This window comes from Maylandia zebra, linkage group LG23, assembly GCF_041146795.1.
Source record: "Maylandia zebra isolate NMK-2024a linkage group LG23, Mzebra_GT3a, whole genome shotgun sequence".
Classification (NCBI taxonomy): domain Eukaryota; kingdom Metazoa; phylum Chordata; class Actinopteri; order Cichliformes; family Cichlidae; genus Maylandia; species Maylandia zebra.
Window position 1 is genome coordinate 19,445,864 of NC_135188.1, and position 17,713 is coordinate 19,463,576.

Genomic DNA, 17,713 nt, shown 5'->3' on the forward strand with positions numbered 1-17,713 from the left:
GTAGCTCTAATGATGGACCTTGAATGTTCCAGCCCTGATAAGTGCTACAAAGGCAGGCTTTGTTTGGGAACGTCTTTGTGTACAAAGAATAGCTGAGGCAGGTGGCTGGAAGAGGGAAGTCTGAGCATTTCTCTTGGATTATGAGGCAGAAAACGGATGGTTCATTCAATAATGAATATATGATGTTCATGTACCTTTGGTTATTTCGTATTTCTGCAAATTTTAAAATATAAGCCGACTAATACATGGTGATTCAGGACAAATATCTCATTTTATTCCTTCCTTTTTGGTAACTTCAGCAAAGAGTCTAAATATTCCTTTAGGCGTATTGTAACACACTCCTTCAACGCAAACCATGAGGGGACTTTTCCATTTATGAGGACACAGGTTGTAAATCAAACACAGCATTCATTTCTACTCTGCTCCACCCTCCTGTGGTACTCAGCTAAAAATAAAAAAAGGACATATTCACAATCTTACAAAGCTACATTATTGTCAGTAAATTTGGAGAACCTCTTTTGGTCACAGGACCCTTGAGCATCTGTAATCTGTACTTATAATACTACTAATTATTAATTAATTAATATATTAATTAATATATTAATATTCCATATAATATATTAATTAATATAATGATCATAATCTGTGCATCTGTCCTGAATCCCGCAGCTGTATTCAGTACAGATGTCAGTTGTACGCTGGTGGACTTCCCTTTTAGTGAGAGTAAATGCAAACAGGAAGCATCACTTTTTAAAGGATTTCACATCCTCATCATTAAAGCTTTTCTTCTCGGTTTTTACTGTAAATGTCGCTTCTGTTTTTCACAGCAACACAGAGTCATTTTATTTCATTGCATTTACTACAGTTTTCTGCTGTGTCAGTGTGTGGGCCTCACTGCTCATCTGAGAGCTCACATCTTCAGTAGCACTTTATAGTGATGTCATATAATAATAGTAGTAATTTAAAACAGATGTATTATTCAAGAAATTCAAAGTGTTTATTGTCATGTGTCACAAGAGAAAAGGCATTTCTCTGTGCAATGAAATTCTTTCTTTGCTGTCCACCCACAGATGCCGATTAATATATACAATAGAAACAGAACATGTAAATACAAATAGTACAAATAAATAAATGTAGACAGTAAAGGAGACAAAATATGGAGATCTGAAACAGAAATGTGTGTAAAAGAGCTATAGCTTAATGTGTAAGATGACCTGATGTGCAAAATAAATGTATTATTACTGTTCAAAATGGGTCAGCTGTTCAAGAGTCTGATGGCAGTGGGCAAGAAGGAGTTGTTGAGTCTCGATATTCTGGATTTCAAACTTCTGAACCTCCGCCCTGAAGGCAGAAGTGTGAACGGTCTGTGTTGGGGGTGTGTGGGGTCTTTGAGGATGGAGGCAGCTCTCCTCGGGACTCGATGATGGTAGATGCTCTGCAGAGAGAGCAGCGGTGTCCTGGTGATCTTCTCCACAGTTGTTATCACTCTCTGCAGGCGTTTGCGGTCCATAGCAGTAGTGCTGCCGTACCATGCAGTGATGCAGCTGGTCAGTGTGCTCTCCACAGTGCAGCTGTAGAAGCTGCTGAGGATCTTGGCCGACATACCAAATTTCCTCAGCCTCCTCAGGAAATACAGCCGCTGCTGAGCCTTCTTGACCAGCTGTGTGGTGTTCAGTGACCAGGTGAGGTCCTCGGTGATGTAGACGCCCAGGCACCTGAAGCTGCTCACCCTCTCCACTTCAAGGCCCCGGATAGACAGCGGTGGGTGAGGCCTCCTCTTCTTCCTCATGTCCACTATCATCTTCTTTGTCTTGTCAGTGTTGAGGGTGTCCTTACACCATGACACCAGACCGGCCACCTCTCTCCTGTAAGCCGCCTCGTCTCCTCCAGTGATGCAACCGATCACTGCAGTGTCGTCCGCGAACTTCAAAATGATGTTATTCTGAATATTGTTATGATTATCACATGCAGTGATAGCTGTAAATTGTATATTTATAAATGACATATTGAGGTGTAATATGTATAAATGATGAATTAAGCGCTTGCTCTGCTTACTTTGTTTCCTCTGCAGGTGAAGGTAGAAAGTGTGTGTGAGCTGATGTGAATTCAGCAGCATGGATCAGTGTGAGGACAGAGAGGAGGGAGTCCCTCCCTCTAAAATCACTCTGTGTGGGGAACATGAGAGCCAGACCAAAGCTCAGAGGTGAGGTACAGAGGTACTATTCACACTCAAAACTGTGTCACAGGCAGGATGATGAAGACCAAGCAGCAAAGAGTAAACTCAGGTCACTTGGACCTTGTGCTGGACCGAGTTGAAAAACAGGAGGAGGAGTCCCAGGAATTATTAGAAAAATATAGTTTCCATTTATTTAACCCCCAAAAATTATATTTACAAGACTAATAAATGTTGAGCTCATAAAAGAGGCCAAAGAAACAAAACTGAACTGAACTCAGGCAACGACTGCAAACTTAACAAACCAAATGACTGCTACATACAAACACAATTGACCTAAACATGAAATGACATACAAGGGTATATATAATGGCTGATCAGACCATTGTGACACATGAGGGGGTAACAAACAAACACAATCATAAATCACAAACGATGCAGTACAATCTGGTTTGTTAATAAACTAAACACCAAAGAAGAAAATCAAAAAACCCCATTAAACCCTAAACTCAAATATTTAATTAAATACAAATACTTTGTTTTTAAAGTAAAGAAAACACACATTCCCCCCTTCAGCAGGAAGTGGTGGTGTGGTCCAATTATCTTCCTTTGCATCTAATGATTTCAAACCCTGGCTACCATCTTTTGTCCAGCAACTCCCAGGGATGATGGCAGGTAAGAAATAAAAAGACAAAGGTTAGTCAGAAAGCAAAGAAATGAAGTAGTATGAATACATAAGTAAACTAAATGTGCACGCTTACAAATAGAACAAATGTATCCAAACCAATCAATAAAGTTATTGGCAACTAAAATGTATTACTATGTTCAAATGAAGAATGAAAATACAAAAGTTACCGACTTTAGAGTGTGGCCACGGGTTTGGCCATCACAGACCTCTAAGCAGAACACTGACCTAACAATTAGACTGTCCTTTTTTAAGAAAGACTGTCTAAAATGACAAGATTCAAGGTTACTGCAAAATTACAAAAATTAAAATTTGATTAAATTTGATGTTAGTCGCACAAAAATGTTGATTTTTATGGTTTAAAAGCCTATATTATCTGTTGTTTGACCAGTCTATTTGTTTTTTTTCTGTTAATAACTCAGATGTTGGTGAGATTTTATAAAACGACTCTTTCTTGTTCATTGTTTAGTGTACGAATTATCAAAAACGTTCTCTTACTTTATCAGATAAAAAAGACAGACGGGCTTTTAAAGGAATGGCTGTGGGAAACTCTGGAGACTTTGGGAACTGAAGAGCTGAAAAACTTCAAGTGGTGTCTGCAAAATGTTACTGAGTCAAGGGATGGCTTCAAGCCAATCAAAAAGAGTCGACTGGAGAACGCAGACAGACTGGACACAGTGGACCTGATGGTGCAGATGTATGATACAAAGACTGCAGCGGTGACAAAGAAGATTTTAAAGAAGATCAAAAGGAATGAAGGTCTGCTATTTAGAGGAAATATAAAGGCTGTACCTGTTGTTTTAAACAATAATGAAAATGAATCCATTATTGGTTTTCAACAGGACAACCATTTCCCCAAATTCTGCTGCAGGATCAACCAGCTAATGCCACAGGTATGTGTTCATTATGGTACTAAATCATACTACGCAAAGACTGATAATATAACTGTAATATATGTAATAAAAAAGGGGGGAGACGAAATAGCTGATTTAATCGTGGCTCAAGAGTTGGGAGGTCGCCTTGTAATCGGAAGGTTGCCGGTTCGAGCCCCGGCTTGGACAGTCTCGGTCGTTGTGTCCTTGGGCAAGACACTTCACCCGTTGCCTACTGGTGGTGGTCAGAGGGCCCGGTGGCGCCAGTGTCCGGCAGCCTCGCCTCTGTCAGTGCGCCCCAGGGTGGCTGTGGCTACAATGTAGCTTGCCATCACCTGTGTGTGAATGGGTGGATGGATGACTGGATATGTAAAGCGCTTTGGGGTCCTTAGGGACTAGTAAAGCGCTATATAAATACAGGCCATTTACCATTTAATCTAAACCTTTCTCACCTTTCCACAATTCACTAACTTGCTTCTGTGTGAAAAGGTGAGTCTGCCCATATCTAATCGCAAACGCTTGAGCCACGATCGCCTCTAATTAACATAAATATTTTATGTTACAAAGTTTCAACACATATACTAAATGTTGTGAATTTTTAGCTTCATATAACAAATACTTTAAAAAAATGTTCCAACTCACTTTCAAACCATTTTTTTTCACATGAATATCTAAGAAAACATGGTTTAAATGACAAGCCTGAAATTTTCACTAGTCATTTTTGCCATCAACCATCAGCATCTGTAATTGTGTATTTCAGACAAATGCATCACATGTCTCTCTATTAGCGTATCAAGTAGTCCTTTAAAATCCCATATTTGTGCGTACTTAATGTTTTCAAGACCTACTCCTACCATTTTGAGCCCTTTTGTCCTAGAAGAGTCTGATAAGTATAGAACTTTTTATTTTAAACAGCCTTTGAGATATCGATGTTTAAACATTGCCTCAGATTTCAGTGTGCAAAAAGCAAAAAGACCTGAAAGGAACCTTTCTTTAAAAAGTCCTCCGCCAAGTCCTATATCCTGAAACTAATTGGATTTATGAATCTAAAATTTGTCAGCAACCATTATACATGTTCAAACTTTGTGTCACAACATTTTGATGTAAATTTGAGATGGTTGAGTAGAAGACCAGTGTTGATTTGAGATGAATGACCCGTTTAATAATCAATAATCTTGTGAGACACATAAGTTTCGTTGTGACTCAGTGTGACCACTGGAGGGAAGTAAAGACTCTTTTGCAACATACAATCACGCTGCAGACAGTGCACAGGACACTGGGAGAGGTTTACTCATGCTTATAAGTCATCCAGAAATAAATTTAAACTTGGCCCAGAAGCAGCACCTGCTGTCTGGACTACAAGATTTTCGATTAGTTTCCATGCTCAAAAATATAAAGTACAAAGATATAGAGTTAGAAGTTTTAAAGCTCAGTTATTTGGATAGATAACGTCTCGTGTATAATTCAGGGTTTTTTGATTACATATTTTAGGTTCACTATCATGCACAGACACACACATACACACACGCATAAAATTAATTGTAATTGAATATTTTTTGTTGTGTAATTTCATTAAGAAAAAGTAACTGTAAGAATCTGTGTTGCTTCTTAATTTGAAGCTGCTAACACGTTGCTCTGATGGTTGGATTAAAAGTTCTAAAGGTTTTTAAATCAACCTTGAAATTGTCCAAAACAGCTGATTCAATACAAGCTTTGTGCCATCGATTTATTTAATGTAGCAAAACCTTGTCAGTCATTAACAAAGAGCAAAAGAATAATAAAAAGTAAATGATGTAGCAGGTGGGTCAGACGGGGTCAGTTCAGCTCTGAGTGGGTGGAGCGCTCAGTGGAAAAGAATGAGATAGAGGGGTGCAGCAGCAGATATGGATCTGTTCTCAGCGGTTATTAGGACAGAAAAGAAAGTCAACAGCCAATCAGAGCTTCCCTTTGTGCAGCAGCTGGGCTGTGTGGGTTTCTGTGCGAGTTGGGGGTTTTCACTTTAATGTCACAGTGACAGTTACAGCAACAGCCACAGTTGCACAATAATTCCAGAAAGTATTCAGACCCCTTCACTGCAGTGACTCCGTGTGCTATAATGATGAAATCGAATAAAGTTTTGTTTGTTTAGGTTTTGTTTTGTTTTTTTCACCAAACATTAGAAGTGAGGTCAGCTGCATCCTACAAAACCAATACAGGGAACACAAACTTGTCTTTAATAATGTTGGTCCTACAACATCTAAGCTGGTGTTTATTAAAATCAGTCATTAGGATGAATTTTAGGTTAGCTGTACAAACCAGCATTAAGGTTAATCTGAGCTACACTAGTGTTACATTCAAGACGAGGTCACGTGCTTATTCACATGAATGCAGGTTCGACTTTAGTGGTCAGTAATGACGAACACAACTTAAAAGTATATGTGAGAGATTTTTGGTGCAAATAGCACCATTCATGCAAAGAATATGGAAGAAATCACAGTTAAACAGTATTATAGGAATTTAAAGTTTATGAAGTGATCGCATGAGAACAGTTCACCGCTGAGTCTCGGACATCCTGCTCGTATGAGAAGACAAACCACACAGAGACAGACTTGGAAACCGCTGAAACAAACAACTTATTGTTCTTCTCGAAACAAACACCAGCGCTTCACCTCACATGTTTTTATTTCACTTCCACTTGATCATGTTTTTACTTGCTCCACCTAAACACATTAAATGAAACAATGATAAGTTTGGAATCAGGGCTTTCAGTATTTAGCTCATGTATGCTGGTGGAAAATTAGATGTCAGCATCAAGAAATATTTCATCAACATTTGGTGTTTTCTGCTGCTTGTTTAAAGTATATTTATTTTTACTGCGCAGCTTTAACAAAGTCAGGTGTTTGAATTCGTTGTAGTGTAGTCTTGACTCTTAGGACCATCTGTCCCCTTAACTACCAGAATACTTCAGTTTTAGTCATTTTCAAAAGTTAGCAAAAAAATAGAAGTACGATTGATGAAATTAATACAGAATGTTTAGTAGAAAAAGTAAATACAGTATTCAGGGTAATTCAAATAAAAGGAAAATTTATAAAAACTAGAACAATTTGACAGACTTTAAGCTGTTTGAAAGAGATTCAGTTAAAAAGTTGAAAAGCGATCCATGTTAGTTTTAAAAGCTAAAGGACGCTGCTATGGGGTCGCAGCGCTAACAGCTGCACTGATATCATGACATTGTTCAGAGGCTTTAAACAATCTCACATGGAACACACAATGACACATAATTTACATAACTGATATATAGATATGCAGACACTGCAGGATATACATGTGCATGTGTAAAAAACCCCACACAGTCCAAATAAAGCTGGTGCAAAGATGATATCGTTTTTAAGACTGAGTCCAGAAAACAACATCCACGGGTTCCTGATAGTTTGGTTCCTTTAGTTAGACAGTTTTTATTCTGTTTCCTTTAATAAGAAAACCACACTATCTGTATAAAGAAACATTTGATTTGCAATGTCTGAAAGAGGACAGAGCTTAAAACTGGAGTTTGCTTTCATAGTTTTATCTGCTTCGAATCATGGAGAACATATTAAATAATATTTTAGGTCATAGAACTAATTGTTGTTGAATGACAAACACATTGGTGAGAGTTCACAAATGCATCTGCTAAATATGTCCTTTACAAAATTAAACCAATCAAGGTGAACTCTAATTTTAATTTATTTTAACATTTATAATTTCATATTCAAATAAATATTGGGTCATTGTGTTTAACATTTTTATTGCATCTGGAAGGAATTTGTGATTTTGTGAGGGAACATTATGATTTTGAACATTTACTTCCACACTATGATATCACATCATGTGATGACTATGCAGTCCCAATGATAGTGAACTAAAAATAAGGCTCAGACACACCTGCATGTTTTTTTATCTAACAGATTTATGGTTTCATGTTCTCATCTTCTTTAAAATCCTGTTTGTATCTCATTAAACATTTGTTCTTCTTTTACCACTGCTCGTTGCCTATCAGCATATATTGGGAGTGCTGCTGTTTCTCGCAGTTTTCTACAAAATTAAACTCAAACAAGCAAGATTTTTTTTGTTTGCTTTATTCGGAATATTGCAGAGAAATACTTTGAAGAGCAGGCAACACTTTGTTTTAATTAAACAAATGCTATAAATGATGAATCATCTACTAGGGAGCTAATAATTCAGCCTTTTCTGTTTCAGCTCTTTTTTTAATATTGAAATAAAAAAGAAAGTAAAAAAACAACCAAAATGCTGCACTGTTACAGACTTTTCTAAATCCTGAGTGATAAACGATATGAAAAGCGATAAGCCAAGAAGAAGGAAACAGTCAGTCAGCTGCGTGTTTGCGGCTGCGTCTGATGAGCCTGAGCAGAGAGACTCCACAGCAGTACACCAGACTCTTCGTGATCAGCACCGTGTACACCAGGCAGAGCAGTTTTACTTGTTTTTGAGACACGGGATGTTCTGATGATGGACCTTCTGTTAAAGTTTGATTGGTGGAAAGTGTATCCGGTGGAAGTTCTTTTGGTGGACTTTGAGAAACTCCTGAAACAGAAAAGTCACATTTGAGTAGCTGCGTAGCTAATTTCATGCTGAAAAGGCAACAAACTTTCATTACCTTCCTCTATTTGACCCTCCACCGTCCCCCCCTCGTGTGTGACAGAACAGCCATATGTATGTGAGTTCTCGTCTTGCTGATGGATCAACAAGATGCTGGCAGTGTAATCGGACTCTATGATGTCCAGCTGTTCTGTGTCACCAGGGGGCGCCGCCAGCGGAGATCCGTCCTGCTTCTGGCTTTTCCAGGAGATCTTGACCACAGGAGGAACCATTTGTGAGGCCACACACAGCAGGGATCTCTTCTCCTCCAGATGATCACTGGATGCTGCTTGGTACACTGTCACCGAGGGCTTTGCTACCGGCGTAGCTGAAGTTTGACAGCAGACACAGAATTTCACTCAGTGTGACCTGAGAAGCTTCATAATCACCAAACTACCAATCAGTGCCTATCGGCCGTGTAATGGCTCATTTTAAACACTTAACAATATTCAGATGATTTATTATTATAATGTACAATGTAATATTAAATATTAAAGGCAGAATTATATTTATCAAAGTTAAACTGATTTCATTAACACACAATATTTAATACAATTAACTCCTTTGTCCTTTACGTCTGTTATCACAATTTTAAATTATAACAATACAATGTAACACATCTATAGATGTAAAAATAAATCACATCCTTCACATATCATGGCAGCAGTATTGATAATGAAAGCACGCGTACTTTGTACATTATAGTTTCTGTATATATTTGAAGCATATAGTTTGTAATTATTCTAAAACTGTTGCAAATAAGATTTCATATATACGATGTGAATATTTCTATATCAGTTTTTATAATATGTCAGAATTTAATTGTATCTTTGTTTTCATAATGATTTTATATTTGGCATCTATAATCTCTTAAAATATACAAGGTTAGTATATACATATTACAGTAATTTCAGCTGAAAACATTTATGAAGAAATATTTGTACAGGGGATTTTTTAAATCTATATTGCGATTAACTAAATATTTTGTATGACATTTTAATGACATTAAAATGACATTTAAGAAATTTCCAGTATGCACAGAGAGAGAGACCGAGACATCATTAGATCAGAAACTTCAGAACTTTTTTCATTGTGTTCACATGAGACATAATTTTTTTCATGTAGTTAAACAACAGCAATTATTTGAATATGTGAAAAATAGCTTAAAGCCCTCAAAGGATACACAATCAATTCTATATAATGCACTACATGTAATGAAATACTGAATTACATAGCTTATTATATAATTTCAAAACTTTTCTTATTTTAAGTATGATGTCAAGTCCTAAATTTCCAAATTACATCTACTATAATATTTGAGATAATATTAAGTCAGTAGTCATTAAACTTTCCTTAAATGTGTCTTAAGATTCAAATATGAATAACATTTTATTTATAAGCTTATGACTTACTGTAAATATGTCCACGTTTAATTTTAATGATTTTCTTTCACAAATCCCAGTGAGTCTGTTATCTTTTTGAGCTTACAAACAAATATAAAAATAAATAAAAGGATGTTGAAATTTCTTAGATAAGGATTAGTTGTAATCCTGCTCACATCAGACTTTTAGGACTTTTCACGCTGAAAAAACCCCCAATAAATACCTCACATATACAGTGAGATTCACAGTTTTTTCCTACTTAATAGAAACACATTTTAAGTCGGACTTAGCGGAAACTGGCTTTGAACAAATTGTCATTTTGAAAGTTGTAAGGAAAATTAATTCATTTGTTCTTACCTGTTACGTACAGTTTAGCTCCAGAGCCAAAGATCCTGTCTCCTCACACAGTGACACAGACCAGTACAAAAACCTGTCTCATGTTGAATGTGGCAGCTGAGGTAAAGCAATGTCATTAACCAATCAGACGTAACATTATGACTCTGCCTGATTTTGTGTTGGTCCCTCTTTTGCTGCCAAAACAGTCGTGAGGCATGGATTCCACTTGACCCCTGAAGATGTGCTGTGGTATCTGGCACTGAGATGTTAGCAACAGATCCTTGAAGTCTTGTAAGTTGTGAGGAAGGACCTCCATGGATTACACTTGTTTGTTCCGTAGATCCCACAGATGCTCAGTTACTGGTTCACCACTGTTTCTTCTTTGGACCACTTTTAATGCATAGTGACCACTGCAGGAACACCCCACAAACCCTGCATTTTTGCAAAAGCCTGGTTGTCTAGAGTCTTAGAGTCACTTAGCCATCACTACTTTGTCAAACTTGCTCAAATCCTTACACTCGCCCATTTTTTTCCTGTTTCTAAACCATTAACTTTGAGGACAAAATGTTTACTTGCTCCTTAATATACCCAACCGACTAACAGGTGCCGTGATGAAGAGATAATCTTGTCACCTGTCAGGGGTCATGTTGTTATTTCTGTTTAGTGTAATTCAGCTCCATGATTTGGTTCAGTCGAGATGAATTAATGTTGTAAAAACTGCATGAATCTGAATATTCTGCATAACTTCTGCCTCCAGATGATGAGCTACCTGAGCTGACCTTTGTTTCACAAGTTTATTCTTGTCCAAACAGCAGGTTGGCAGTTTTCCTCCAGAATTAACCTTCTCAACAATGTTTTGATGGAGTAGCACTGTAACAGGATTCATTTGCTGTGGTGGGCGTGTAGTCTGTGGCTCAGCTGCACAGTAGGGGTGTTGCAGTGGGTTCAGGGGCAGTGTCAGGAGAGCCTGGTGGACACAGCTGACATCGATTGTCTGGAATCAATGAACGGTCTGCAAAGATAAAACTGTGCAAATAAGTCACTTTAACTGCACCAGCCGACCCATCTGAGCATGTTTTGGGACCTAGAAACAGCCAACAAGTGTTACAATATTAGTTGGGGAGACCGGGGATAGTTGTAACATTTTTGACATTTCTGTCTGTAGCTTGGAGCTCTTTTAAGGCAGTGGATTCAAAATGTAATGCAAAGTATTTACATGTCTCTGCTATTAAATAGTGCAGCTATTTTCTCTGCAGCACAATTACCCATTGCATGGTATGGCCTCAAACACAAAGAGTGAAATGTTACAATTAACCCCATAGTCTGGGTTAGTTGTAACATATCCTGGGGTAAAATGTAACACAATGAAATAAGGGTACTAACAAAACATTAACATGTAATCTTTGTTTATTCAACACATGAATGCACTTACATCCATTTATGTAGCTGTGTGTGTGTGTGTGACAGAATGCAGAAATCTAACTTTTGAACATATGCCAACCCCCCAAAAAAGACAAATTATGGAATTTTCTGCAACTGAATATTTCATTAATTTTGGTTGGTCTTCCTTGAGTTTGGCCTCATTGGCTCAGTGGGCATTATAACCTACAGCTCTTGCACCAATTTTGAACATAACAAGGAAGCTGAAAAAATGTAGTTGTTCACCAGCATCGCAATTCCATTACTTTTTTTCATGGCTTACCTTGGTGTGGTTTGCAAAGTGCTTCAGAAAGATGAGTGAATCTGTTTCTTGCATCCATCCTGATTTATTTCCACTACCAGTACTTCCTACTGGCCCATCTCTGACACAGTAGTCTGCATAATGTATGTGTGGGAACACAAACAGTGGAGGAATTGTGTTGCCAGTGGCATTAACCGCATATACAAATGTGACCAGTGAACCTCTCTCTGCTGATGCCGTTTCCCCAACTTGTTTAATATAAGTTAAAGTAATAGTGTGGTAAGTTGTAACATCTGCATTATTGTTACAACTAACCCAGACTGTTGCTGTTACAACTGACCCAGACTCCTATAGCCATGAACTAGCTAACATTACAGCCAACGGCTAAAACATTAGCACTAAAGACCTACACAGAATATATCCCCATAGACATACAAATAACATAATTTAAGTTTGATGAGTTTCGCTGCAAAGCAGATAATGCTATTAGAAATTGAAATAAAGTAGAAAAACTTACTTTTTGGCATACAAATTACTTTTTTCCGTGTTAAATTGTCTGTGTTTGACAAAATGTGCTGATTTTTCACATGTGATAGCAGAACTGAGTTGGGCATGCACAGGATGAGTCACATCATTTGAAACTTAGCCCTGATTGGAGAAATTGGAAGTGTTACAACTGACCCACGTTACAACTATCCCCAGTCTCCCCTATGCACTTTGGTCGTCCTCTGGTTTCTAAGAACAAATATCTGTCCAGCTAAATGGTTTCTTCTGTTTGTTCAAAATTATAAACATCGGCAGAGACAAAAAAAAAAAAAATCTCCTCAGACAAAATACAAACTTGGTCCATGTTTTGTAGTTTAACTGTGTCGCGGGGTCCTCTCCTAAACTTCTCCCGAACAAATGCAGGCGTAGTCAGGAAGCATTCAGTGTGGATAGTTTATTCTGCCAGCTAGTGATGGGACGTTCTGTATCGAGGCTTCGGAGCGTGTGTCGAGTAATGGAGGGGGCGTTTCCGCGATGCGCGTAACGAGGCTTGCTTCATTTATGGGAGGAGCTGAAAATGATGACGTCCGAAGCCTCGCTGCCCGGCTGTACCACGTGACTGGTTCATGAAGCGGTTCGAACTTTGCCACGAGATATGGCAGCGATATAAACCCCTCAGACTTCATTCAAAATGTGGGTGTTTGATGGAGAGTTGCGGTTAGTGAGAGTTTGGAGACCGTATGGAGGTTTATGAGAGTGAGGAGAGAAAGTCAGGAGAGAATGGAGCCAGCTAAGAAGAGGAGGATGTCCTCCCCTGTGTGGGAACATTTTGATTTTATTCCTCCCAACAAGGTATGTAAATTTCTACAGAAGATGTATTTTCATAACACTGATGGTGCAATACAATTTATGTTACGCGGCTTTACTTTTGTACAAGGTGAAGTGTTTGCTATGTGCCAGGGAGCTGGGATATAACAGCAACACCTCATCCATGCTTAGGCACTACAGAGCTTTGCATGAGAATAAGGGGAACACCGATTGTGGAGCAAGACCAGGTGAGCCATCAAATGCCATGATAATATAGCATGCAGTAATGTTACTAAATAATATAACAATATTATACAGCTGTAATAAGTTACGTGTGTGATATTTATATTTGTGCTTTGTCTTTATTGTCTTTCCTCAGGAGAACAATCTCAAATAGATGAAGACCTGGTTAGCATGGTGATTGAGGACTCCCAGCCATTTAGCATTGTGGAGGACAAAGGATTTATAAGATTTGTTAAATCATTAAATCCTAGCTATGTTCTCCCCACTAAAGGTTATAAAAGCAGCGAATATTTAGTTTTTACTGAATAAAATATGGGCAGGACTGAGGCCTCAGTGTGTAGCTGTCCATACCTCAACGTTAAAGAGCACAACCACTGTCCACACCCAACCACACCTCACCTCACAGTAAATGATCATTTCCATTTTAAGCATTTCCAAATAATCATTTTCCATACTGCCAGTATAAATATACACAGTATACTGCCATCACTACAATATACATGTTTTACACACTCCTTTTGTTGTTGACATTTACAGGCTGTGTGCAAAAGGCCACACTCTTCAAATTCATGCCAACTAATATTTTTACGTCCAGTAGGTGTCCTGCTAGAGCAAATGAAGCTTCAAGAAGCTTTGCGCTGGGGTGAACCAATTGGATGAAAAGCTTCAGTGCTTCATGAAGCTTCATCTGCCCATCACTACTGCCAGCCTCCCAAGTGCACAAAATATTATTTACAAAGAAAATAGAAAACTAACTTAAGTCAACACAAAACAAACATCTATATACAAAACACAGTCTGCATGTCACCCTCTCTGTAACATCTCACCGGGGAAAAAAAAAAAAAAGCCCAGGTAGGCCCTGACAGCCTTCTTTTATACCCCATGGCCCCTCCCACTACTCATAATAGTCATCTCTTTATTATTTCTTTTACCAAACACTCTTTTCCCCTCAGCTTATTTCCAGCTGTATTCCTACAATACATATATATGTATATACAGACATTTATGGCCAATTCCAGGCAGCCTACAGTGTTTCACAATAACAAAAAAAACAAACAAACAAAAATGATGCAGTTCACGTGACCTTTCAAGCGCGGGCGAACCCACTATTTGAACCCCGGAACACCATACCATCGGCTTGCATAACCACTCGTATAATCGGCGATCACCGCGAGTCTACGCGACCGGCTTTATTAAAGGTAAGTGGGAAAAATATGTTGGCCACCCTCTGCGCCGCTCAAAATATACCTCTCACCCCTTTTTGTTTATCTGCCCGGTCGACGAAAAGACGCGCAGCCACGGTAATTGTAGAAACTAATGGTGGTGGTGCGTGTATGCGCCCAGATCAGCTGTCTGCGGGACGGTGTAACTCCGTCACAAACTGTCTTCAAATCTCAACATGATTATTATGAGGAGTCCTCATGGAAATGTAGAGAACCAGCACATGGCAGCAATGACTGTAAAGGAAAAGAAACCAACCTGTATGCTCTGTGCAGATGTGCAAGGTTACAGAAATAAGAGTTGGACAATCAAAGCGACCAAAAAGACACCAAAGCACAGCTTGCACTCGCGGATGTGATGTAACTTTTAGCGTTGGCTGACATTTGTGAGGATGACAGTCATAACTATAATGTTACTAAAGGGTGTGATTGACCAGTTGGCTATACTTTGAGAATCCTGGATTCAAACTGTTGTTTTTCATTCATTTCTTTTTTTTTCAAAGCTATATGCTTTCTGGTTTCTGGAGCTGTGATCACTGTGTTGTGGTGTTTTGGTTTTCCCTCAGTTGCTGTTCTCATAGAGGAATATTGCTTCTCCAAAAAATATAGACACTTCTGTTTGATGTTTGTCAGAAGAAGATAATCTCTGTGGATTTTTACAGTCTGCTGTTTTTGACCTGAATGTGAACACACAAGACAAGTTTATCTGATACTCCCAATTGTGTCATCTTTTGAATCTACTTGAATTAATTTTGGTCTTGATTATTTTTACTTCTTATATAAATAGAATACAAACTAGTTGTTTTGGTTTCAAAGGTGATGCCTGCGTCAGTGTGTGTGTGTGTGTGTGTGTGAACCTGAGCTGTGGTCTGCTGCTGTTCCTTTGATGGTTTTTGTTCAGCCTGCAGGGATGTTTTGTCACGTGAGAGCTTTGAGCACAGGAGCAGTAGTAGATGGCTGAATGAACGAGGCTAACTGCATTTATCTCCAACTCACAGCTGTTCTCATTTTTCACAGCTGAGAAATCTTTTTTCTGAGCATGGTTGTAGTCACTCTTGACTTCACCAGTGCGTATGTTAATATGAAGAATCACTCTGAACTTATCACCGTCTTTCTTCTGGTACCAGTGCACATAATTGCCACTATAGCAGGGCGATATGGCGAAAAATATTTATCACGATATATATTTGAAAATTTGCGATAACGATATAACTGACGATATAATTGATGCGAGACAAAATACAACTCCACAACATTACTAGCGCAAAAAAGACAACCTTCCATTTATTTTCACTTAAACAAGAAGCTGGTTTTTATGTACATTAAAGCTTTATAAAAATTTAACAGTGCAAATGCAAATTCCTTGCTGAAGGTTTAACCAAAAGGCATTTCCAGTAGAAATGGGCTGACATATCCTGAGCATAACCATGTATAATATCCACTGAAGTTAAAAAGAGGTGCTTTGCAACATTAAACTGCAGTGTGCAGTACGTATTTTTCAGACCATAAGGTGCACGGGATTATAAGGCACATTAAGCGAAACAAAGCAGTCAGATAAATCAAACTTTATTAAACTCATTCTTCTTGCTTCCTCCACTTCTGTACCATTGATTCATTAATGTTGAATTCTCTGGCAGCTGCTCTATTCCCATGTCGTTGCAGTATATTAATGACTAACCTCGTATTGTGGACGGATTATCTCAGTTGTTCTCCTGACTGAAGTTCGGTCCGTTTACAGCATCCTGCCATGCGATTGCATTTGTCTCTAACTATCAGGAACCTTAACGTTAACTTTTATAAGTGGAAAAGTGTTAGTGTTCATCCTCCAGCTTCACTGTTTATGTTATGCTAACATAGCTGTGTCGCTAGCGATCACGTAGCACATCATTATATACCAGTTAGCCCAACTTCTGTAATCCTACAAACGTCACTGCTGTTTAGTTTCCTGTCTTCATTTATGTTGGAAGTGATAGCAGAGCTGTACGTTTGAATTTTTTCAGAAATCTCTCAGTCAGAACATGCTATATCATGCTTAGGTAACTAGCGAAACTAGCGAGCTAACTTCCGCTAGCTTCCTGCTAACTTCTAACTCCGTTAAATGTAATAAATTTTGTTTTCATGGATTCCTGGAAACTTCATAGTTACACCTGGTAAAGCAGCAATGCTGATTGTTTTATTAAAGATGAAAGAATTTAGACAGTTTTTAACTCTCAGTGATGCTGCAGTGTTGTTTGACCTGAAGAATAAGGAGTTTAGGACCCAGATTACTCCCAGATTTAAGAGCATCTTAGTCCGACAAATACGACAATAACGACGGCCGCTTGCATGTTCTGCAAAAAATGTGCTTTGTTGTGTATCTGACGGACAAACACCAAACCAGTTCCACATCACTGAAGTTGCACCATTTTTACAAACCAATTCTGGATCATCTGTTTCACTCAGCAATCGGCCATGTGCGTATGAAAACAAAGGCACTGCGCATGCGCGTTTTACTCATATTCTATCGCGATATTTCATTTTCCTATCGTTGCCTAACATTATACCGGTATTATCGTGAACGGTATAATATGGCCCAGCCCTAATTGCCACTGCACTGGGAAGTTCCACAGCTGAAGGAGACTTTTTTGCCAGGTGTCGCAGTCAAAGTTAAATCTTTCTGGATCAGCTCTGCAGCCATGGTAACCAGCGCTGCAAAGACACAGAGAGGAAAATGTCAGTTTGATGGTGTTTCTGACATGTAGTTTTTGTTGGGTTGAAACTCACCTAAACACAGACAACACAGAGCAGCAGCTGGGAGGAAAAGCATTGTGTGAACCGTTGTGTTCAGTGACATTTCCTCTGGTGAATCTGAGGAGAAGTGATGTTTTGATAGAAACGAGGCCAAACAAGGACAATTTATATGATCAGACGAGGACCACGTGTTTCTAACAACTCCTACAACCTCCCATTAACTGCTGCAGCTGTCAGTGCTGCTGCTGACTGACAGCTAAGGCGTGTGTTGCAGTTTTCCACTGAGACTGAGGTTTGCAAAACACTAACCTTCAAATATAGAGGGGAATTTATTTATTATTTCAGTCGTATCTTTTCTTCACTTTCTATGAAGTCAGTCAACAAAATTCCTTAAAACTATGATGACTTCAAAACTAAAAATATTTGTTCCCTCAAACACAAACTGAGGAACATAAAGGGACTTGATGTAGTCTGAAATATTTTA

General features: G+C 38.5%; 1 protein-coding gene, 1 long non-coding RNA gene and 1 gene segment (V, D, J or C); 2 read left to right on the plus strand and 1 right to left on the minus strand.

Annotated features, from left to right (window-relative positions):
- Nucleotides 1-7,815: 7,815 nt before the first annotated feature.
- On the minus strand, nt 7,816-8,703 carry LOC112430397 (immunoglobulin lambda constant 6-like; the record flags this gene model as incomplete). The annotated part of the segment is given in 2 exon segments: nt 7,816-8,290; nt 8,364-8,703. Coding segments are annotated over 2 exon segments (558 nt in total), but the record flags the coding sequence as incomplete, so codon positions are not given.
- Nucleotides 8,704-12,882: 4,179 nt separating this feature from the next.
- On the plus strand, nt 12,883-13,658 carry LOC143414936 (uncharacterized). The gene is made up of 3 exons (XR_013095540.1): nt 12,883-13,081; nt 13,167-13,284; nt 13,416-13,658. It is a non-coding gene; the product is annotated as an uncharacterized LOC143414936 (long non-coding RNA).
- Nucleotides 13,659-14,398: 740 nt separating this feature from the next.
- LOC101480048 (NACHT, LRR and PYD domains-containing protein 3) overlaps nt 14,399-17,713 on the plus strand; it is a 30,678-nt gene continuing 27,363 nt past the window's right edge. The window contains exon 1 of the mRNA XM_076879946.1: nt 14,399-14,478. The gene's annotated coding sequence lies outside the window, so the exon portion shown is untranslated. The remainder of the gene's footprint in view (nt 14,479-17,713) is intronic.